General features: G+C 40.3%; 1 protein-coding gene across 1 annotated transcript in view; it reads right to left on the reverse strand.

Annotated features, from left to right (window-relative positions):
- Positions 1-4,919: 4,919 nt before the first annotated feature.
- Positions 4,920-8,046, reverse strand: part of Fam120c (family with sequence similarity 120C) — a 130,919-nt gene continuing 127,792 nt past the window's right edge. Inside the window, exon 16 of the mRNA XM_013035804.1 lies at positions 4,920-5,689. Coding sequence (XP_012891258.1) covers positions 5,438-5,689 — 252 coding nt within the window. The 3' untranslated portion in view covers positions 4,920-5,437. The remainder of the gene's footprint in view (positions 5,690-8,046) is intronic.

Below are 8,046 nucleotides of genomic sequence, written 5' to 3' on the forward strand. Positions count from 1 at the left end.
CTACTCAGGAGGCTGAGATCTGAGGATCACGGTTCAAAGCCAGCCCGGGCAGGAGAGACCGTGAGACTCCTATCTCCAATAAACCACCAGGAAACCGGAAGTGGCGCTGTAGCTCAAGTGGTAGAGCGCTTGCCTTGAGCTGAAGAGCTGAGGGACAACGCCCAGGCCCAGAGTTCAAGTCCCACGACTGACAAAAAAAAAAAAAAAGGTTCTGTTTGGAAAATGTTAAATGAAAACTGGCTTTAGATCATCCAAATCAAAAGATGAATCAGAAAGCTAAATATACTATTCAATTTGATAATTCTTTTTTTTTGGGGGGGGTCCGGTCGTAGGGCCTGAACTCTAGACCTGGGCACTGAGCTCTTCAGCTCAAGGCTAGCGCTCTACCACTTGAGCCACAGTGCCACTTCCGGGTTTTTTCTTTTTGCTAATGTGGTGCTGAGGAATCAAACCCAGGGCTTCATGCATGCAAGACAAGCACTCTACCACTGAGCCACCTTCCCAGACCCTCAATTTGATAATTCTTGTGAGGGGTCTCCTGCTCTGACATGCTCTGACACCAACATCTCTGTGCGATGTTTTCAGTCTGTAGAAAGGTATCAAATGATGGGAAAATAAAATTCCACACACCCAGTATTATTTCACATTTTTTTTACTAAAAGAATAAACTTTTATTAAGCGCTGTAAGTTTCTTTCCATCAGCATTAACAGAACAACAGACCAAATTCCATCACAGAACAACTCCAGAGACATTCTCATTCCTTTCTGAAACATTTTCATTAACTTCTGCAGTTTCCCCAAAGAAGCATCCATTCAAACTTACATTAATAAACTATGGAGCTTTTGTGGTGAGGTGGGCCAAAAAAGGCAGGGAATTTGGAATCTGGGAGTGGGAAAGAGAAATACGTATTATCCATCCACTAAACACACTGTCAAGAGCACAGGAGAAGAGATAGTAACACAGGAAAAAAAACAATGAAAGAATTTACTTTTGTCATTAACATTATTTACCAGGGAGCACTAAAAATCACTGACTTTTTGCAGTTAAAGTTTCTTTATCTAGTGTGTTAGTCTAATAATAGAATAAAATAAAAGGTAGGAGGGGAAATGCCTTCTGGGAAGTCATTAAAATGAAGTCATCAGATTTGGCAGGGTTATGAGATTAATAAAATCTGAAATATTCAGTTTGCTTCATTTACATGAAATTCACTAGCCATTAGTTACTACCAACACAGATGAAAACAGCATTTATAAAAAGTACAGGGGCAATGGCAAAAGCTGAAATGGGCACCCTAGCACAGGGGATGTTTTGTTTTGTTTTTAACTTGGTGAAGATGATTTTGTTTTTTAAAAAAGACAGTTGTTTTTGAACACCAAAATAGTCTTGGACAATATTGAAGGTAACCAGCAGTAATAGGGAAATAGGTGCACTGAGCGGCCGTCTACCTGCACCAGCAGACTACTGCAATAAGCGAAGGGGAAAGAGCAAGTCAAATAAGATGCCAAAGTCATGGGAGGGGAAAATATAGGGCAAATACAATGGAATAGTGAAAACTTACCCCCCACCCAACCCCAAGCATATTTAGGAAATATGCACCCGGAAGTGAACAAGTATGATTAAACCTTAGTAGAATTACACTAACTACTTAACTGTGGTCTACTTGTATTGTCCTTTCAAAGGAGTATGTGTGTGGGGGGGGGGGTCTTAGAGGCTGAAATGGTGGCACTGGTATGCCCACAGGAGCCTTCTAAGATTCCAAAGGACTGGCTCATCATAACCAAAAAGCTACTCCCATATTCTTTCTACCCTACCTAAGCATTCCTGCCCCCACCACCCACCTTAACCACCCACCCTAATGCCTTGTCTGGCTGTTTTGCTCTGATTAAAAGATAGTAATGTGACTTGGCCAACAATGTCAGAAAATCAAGATGGAGACAAATCAAATGTCCCTAACCAAAATAAGTACCAGTTTTTGGGCTTTAGTTTATTTAAAATTCTACTGGGTCAGAATGAAAATGATACAGATGAGCAGAAGTCTGTTGTCAGGTCTGGTCCAGACCAGACTGTCCAGAATGACCCAAAGACATGCTAGCAGAAATTAAGATCTGCAACCCCTTGGGGATCAGTGGCCATACACAACCAGTGTGTTTTAGCTTGTGGCCATACAAAGTGAAGGGGTCATTTATGGGGTTTCCCACATGATTTTGTTTGAAAGTGGCCACATCCCAGTCAGAAATGGAACCTCAGATAAAGGATGAGAGTCTCTCCAAGTGGCACAGCAAATATCAGTTAGACCTTCTCTTCCCTAATTTGTCCTCTGCTTAGAAAAAAGTTTGTTTTCCAGTAATCAGCCTTAGCTTTGTGGCTTTTATTCATGTGTTTTGGTATATGAATTTAAATTTGGGGATATGGCCCTTCATAGTTCTTTCTTTCAATCTTTTAAACCCCAAATACTGAATACAAATAAAAAATCAGAGTTGGAGGTGAATCACTTATTTCACCCTAGGTCAAGCTAAGGTAAAAGTCAAGGTGTGTGGGAGGGAAACAAGCAAGCTTTTTGGTAAACTGGAATCATCCCTGTGAAAGAAGCAGTTTTACTTCTCACAGTGAATGCCTACAAACTAAGAATCTTAATGCTGTGAGTTAACAATACTGGCACCCGACTATGTCAGATACATTCAAGATGCATGGAAACAGCAACTGAAAAGAGACCTTACATTTAACTCCAAATACTTTCTATTCAATATATATCCATATGTGTATAACCATTCTCTCACAGTTTAGTGATTCTGGTTACTTTTAGAGTTCCAAAGGTTCATCTCTCTGTGGCACATAAAGAAAATTCCAAGCCATCTCAATTTACTGAGTCCCCTCCCTTGCTGAATCTAAAAGTCCTAACCTTTAAGATGTTGTGAAAAGTTAGGAAGGTCCAAGAGGGATCAAATTGGGAGCTCATTCGAAAGAGAAAGTTGTCATATACTTTTTCCTGCTTACATATGGCTAAGTGTATACTTTTGTCATCCTTCTTAGGTTTATGTAAGAAGTATTTGGGCAGGTGGCAAGGCGTTCTAGGGCTCCTTCCCCTGCAAATACTGGGTTCATTTAAACTGGGCCAGACTAGAATTAAATAGCCGGACAGTTTTCAGTTTCTTGAGATACAGTCATTGTAAGTGAGCAGTTAGCAAACAGCCTTCTGGTTGTCTGGGAAAAAAAATCACCAAGGATCTGCTGCGGGTTAAGGTGCATGGGTTATTTTCTTTTTCAAAAAGAGAACCCTGCTAGAAGTCTAGTCAGTTGTATTCCTGTAGAAATGGTACTTCTTGGGCAATAATATCATAAAGCCCAAAAGAAAGTATGTGAGGCTGAAGCCTCACTTCCTGAATGAAGATATAATGCTTATCTGTTGCAGCCATGTTTCCATCCCTCATACTAGGGCTTCCCAAGGAGGGAAACTGGAAATGCAAGGTTGTTTCAAGATTATTTCCAGCAAGGAGGAATAGCCTCTTTATCCTGGACAGATCTTGGCCACACAGGGCCGAGAATCTTTTACAAAGTATTTTTCAAGGCCGAGGCTAGTGTCCTCTGAAGTCTTCCTTGCAAAGCAAATGAAAAGATCCGGTAGTCAAAATGTCAATGAACAAATGAAACAATCTAGGATGTAAAATCAACTTGTCAAATTTCCTCACACTTCCCTACCCCATCTTTCCAATGCTAGCTCTCCCTCCAGGGACTCATGTCAACCAATTCTCACCTGATCCAATTTGATCCTGGAGTTCCACAAGAAATTTCTTCCAAAATTGGCTGAAAGCCCTTTCTAATAGTAATCACCTCCCATCCCCGTTTCCTTTCCAAACCTTCATAAAGAAATGTCAAACTCTTCCCAATCACATTTCAACCTCCCTTTTTCAGTATATGGGATGTGAGGGCTCTGTTCAAAGTGAAGCTTGTAACAACCCAAGTGTTTGTTGTTCTGAACAGACAATCTCTGGAAAGTGCTTTGTGTCTGATTTAGAGTAGCCCATCTTCTTATAATTGTGATGGGCAGTGACTTAGTAAGGATTTCAGATTTAAAGTGTGATCTTTTAAACCCACCACTCCATAGCAGTGGAAGCATTTCTGGGAAATTCAGTAAATCCTCTGGGAAATCACCATGTAGGTATGCATGTGTATACATATACATATACACACACATTTATATATATATAAAATATGTATAGATAAATAGATCTGTCTCTTTATATAAAGGGTATGTGTATGCATACAGATACACACATTCTCATATATATATATATATATATACACACACACACCCATACACACACCCATACACACATAACACACACATACACACTGAGTCTTTTGAGTCCCTTTTGCACTCAGTTTCATAACATTGATTCTTACCCCTTTCAGGGTGTGGGCAGCAGAGAGTGGGTGAACTGCACCATATCTTCTATTTTACAAACAATGCACTGGTTGAGAGGCAGGAAAAATCTGCCCAGTACTTTTCTGACTCACTTGAATCTCCCAGTACAAAGGCCATTGGTAGTTTGTTTTTTTGTTTTTTAAAAAAAGTATAAAATAAAACACAAAATAAAATAACCAATACTACTCACTGCCCTGAAAACATCTACCTATCTGATTGTCAGGCCAGAGCTAGAGGTGGCATACAAAATCCTGGAGTAGATGAGTTAGAAAAAAAAAAGAATGAAGGGGCTGGGAAGGTGGCTCAGTGGTAGAGCGCTTGCCTTGCATGCATGAGGCCCTGGGTTCAAATCCTCAGCACCACATAAGCAAAAAGAAAAAAGCCGGAAGTGGTGCTGTGGCTCAAGTGGTAGAGCGCTAGCCTTGAGCTGAAGAGCTGAGGGACAGTGCCCAGGCCCAGAGTTCAGGCCCCATGACTGGACCAAAAAAAAGAAAAAAAGAATGAAGAGGAGGTGGATACAGATCTTATATCAAGGCCTCCCCATCACCTCATAAAGAAAAAAAAATCAGGAAGCCATAGACAGTTGTCCCCTCAATCCCATATTTATCACACAAGTGTGTAAATGACTATAATGTTAAACACTTAGAGAAACAAAGCTGGAATTTTACGATAGGACTTTATGTGTTAACCCTTGCTTTCTTTCTGACAGTTACTGCCTTACTAGACTCCCAGTGGAGATAAAGTGAATACTGGTGCGATAGATTCAATTTAAGAATTAGAGCTAGTCTTGTTGCTATTCATCTTTAAACAGAAATTTCCCAGCTTTCGAAGTCTGGAGCCCCAGAGAAAAAAATATGGAAGGGGAAAATGTGTATACAATAGGACATCCCATGAAAATCCTGGACAAATCAAGGGTGAGCATTTATAGCCTCCTCTAACTTGGGCCTCCAATCAGAAAAGTACAGTTTTCCCCTCTTCCTAACTGGTAAGACTATGTTCAGCTTGTTAGTCCTCTAGTCCTCTTTCCCGTGTGCTACCGTTTCTAGCTTTTGCTCTTGTAAGTGGTTCTTCTCTCCATTCTTCACAGGGAAGCAGCGGTTACCATTATCACATACATTGCTGTCTCTGGATAAGGCACACTGTGAAGGAGCTGGAAGACGATCATTTTTCTCTTCCTTAATCAATGTGCCATTGTTTCCATTTATCTGGGAGTGGGATCGACCTTGATGAAGCTCTAGAGATTTAGAAATTCCATCTGCAGAGCCCTGGTTAAACAAAAACAAAAAACAAAAACAAAAACCAGAGATGTTCAGATGAAATGAAAATCCCAAACTAGCTGGCCCTTCCCAAGCATGTTCATGAGCTAGCCTGAGGAAGCTGCTTCACTTCTTCAGAAATACTATCTAATATATTTGGATTCTATCTTGCCTGAGAAGTTAGGATATAGCAAATGGATCCAGTGATGAGACAATAATGACACAGCTACTACTTAGAAAGCTTTATATTTTTCTAACATTTATATGACCTAACTGGCAAATATTATGATGTTCCATTTACAGATGAGGAAGCTATGGCTTAGGAAGATCAAGCTAACTTGCTCAAGATATAAAGTAATGGAGTCAGGATTCTACTCCAGGTGAGTCAGCCTCTGTTCTCTTAACTGCCATGAAATACTGACCAATGCTGGCAATTGGATGAGTGAATGAAAGGAAAGAAAAAAGCCCAGATCTTCGCATGACATTTCACAGAACTCTTATAACTGAAAAGCAATCAGATGCCAGTGGCTCCTGCCTGTAATCCTAGCTCCTCAGGAGGGTCTGAGGATAATGGTTCAAAGCTAGCTTGGGCAGGAAGAGTCTCTGAGACTCTTATCTACATCACCAAAAAAGCTACAAGTGGAGCTGTGGCTCAAGTGGTAATGTGCTAGCCATGACTAAAAAAAGTCTCAAGGACAGTGCTCAGACTCTGAGTTCAAGTCTCAGGACCAGTACAACAAAAGCCAAGCCAAGCAAGCAATCTTTGTTTCTCATGTAATCTCAGGAATGTGAGTGCTATTTTGAATGACATGACCTGTCTTATCAAGCAGTGAAGTACCAACTCTTGATCAATATTATTAGAAATTTTGACAGATTCTGATTTCTAATGGTAATACTACATTACTACTATTCTATTATTTATTTTAACTCTTGGTTGGTACTCTAGCACTGGAGCCATGCACTTCCAGTACATATTGTTCATTTTATTTACTTATTTTGTGCTGGTACTGGGGCTTGAACTCAGGCCTGGGTGCTGTCCTTGAGCTTTTTTGCCCAAGGCTGGTGCTCTGCTGCTTGAGCCACAGCTCCACTTCCAGCTTTTTGGTGTGGTTAATTGGAGATAAGAGTCTCAGGGATTTTCCTGCCTGGACTGCCTTTGAACCACAATCCTCAGATCTCAGCTTCCTGAGTAAGCTAGGATTATAGGTGTGAGCCACTGGTGCCTGGCTATATATGGTGTTACAAATAAGACAATATGAGCTCAAAAAAGGCAAACCAATGTATCCTAGATCACTGACTTAATTCCAAAGGCCTTGTTCTTTCCAAAAAGATAAAATTGTTGTCAATTATAAATAATGACTACTAATTTTTATTGAGCATTTCCTAAGTTTCAGGCTCTGTGCAAAATACTTTACATATATTAGCTCATTTAATCCTCATACCTTGTAAAGTGGATACCACTGTCTCCATTTTACAGATAAGGAGAACACCACACAGAGAGGTTAAATAGCTTGCCGAGGTCACAAAACTGGTCAACAGCAGATCAGATGAAAAGCTAAATTATTTGGCTCCAAAGTCTGTACAATATAGGGCTTATTAGGAATTGTTGCCCAAGAACATTGGAAGTACAATGGAGCTAGTAAAAATCCAGACAATAGATGGAATTAGCCACCTGGGGGACTCAAAAAAGAAATAATAATAATATCATTATTTCAAGTAAATGACTTAGGAATTTGAGAACATATAAAATTCCAGGGGCCTAGGAATAATCTCAGAAAGACCAGCACTACAGTGTAAGGACATTTGATATGCTGGAACAATTCATCTTTTCAGACTCAGTAGACAAGGGTAGCCAAACAGAAAAAGGAGTCAGCAAGGCCGTTTGCTAGTGAGTGGCTCACACCTATAATCCTAGCTACTCAGGAGGCTGAGATCTAAGGATCAAGGTTCAAAGCCGGTCCAGGCAGGAAAGTCCTTGAGACTCATCTCTAATTCCACCAAAAAATTGGAAGTGGAGCTGTGGGTCAAGTGGTAGATCACTAGCCTTGAGCAAAAAAACAAAATGAACAACAACAACAAAAAACAAAACAAAACAAAAAACCTCAGGGACAGTTCCCAGGCCTAGAGTTCAAGCCCTGGGACTGGCAAAAACAATCAGGAAAAAGAATACAAATAAACAAATAAAAATTTATGGAGGAAGGGAAAAAAACAAATTGTTTAAATAGGGATACAGGTGGACCCATTGCAACAATGAGATGTACAAAATACTATGCTGAAAACCAACTTTACCACTTTGGCGGGGAGAGGAGAGGAATATAGTCATGGAGATGGGAGGGCAGGGATGGTAGGGGAAAAACAAAGGAGGA

This window comes from Dipodomys ordii, unplaced genomic scaffold (genome assembly GCF_000151885.1).
Source record: "Dipodomys ordii isolate 6190 unplaced genomic scaffold, Dord_2.0 Scaffold221, whole genome shotgun sequence".
NCBI lineage: Eukaryota > Metazoa > Chordata > Mammalia > Rodentia > Heteromyidae > Dipodomys > Dipodomys ordii.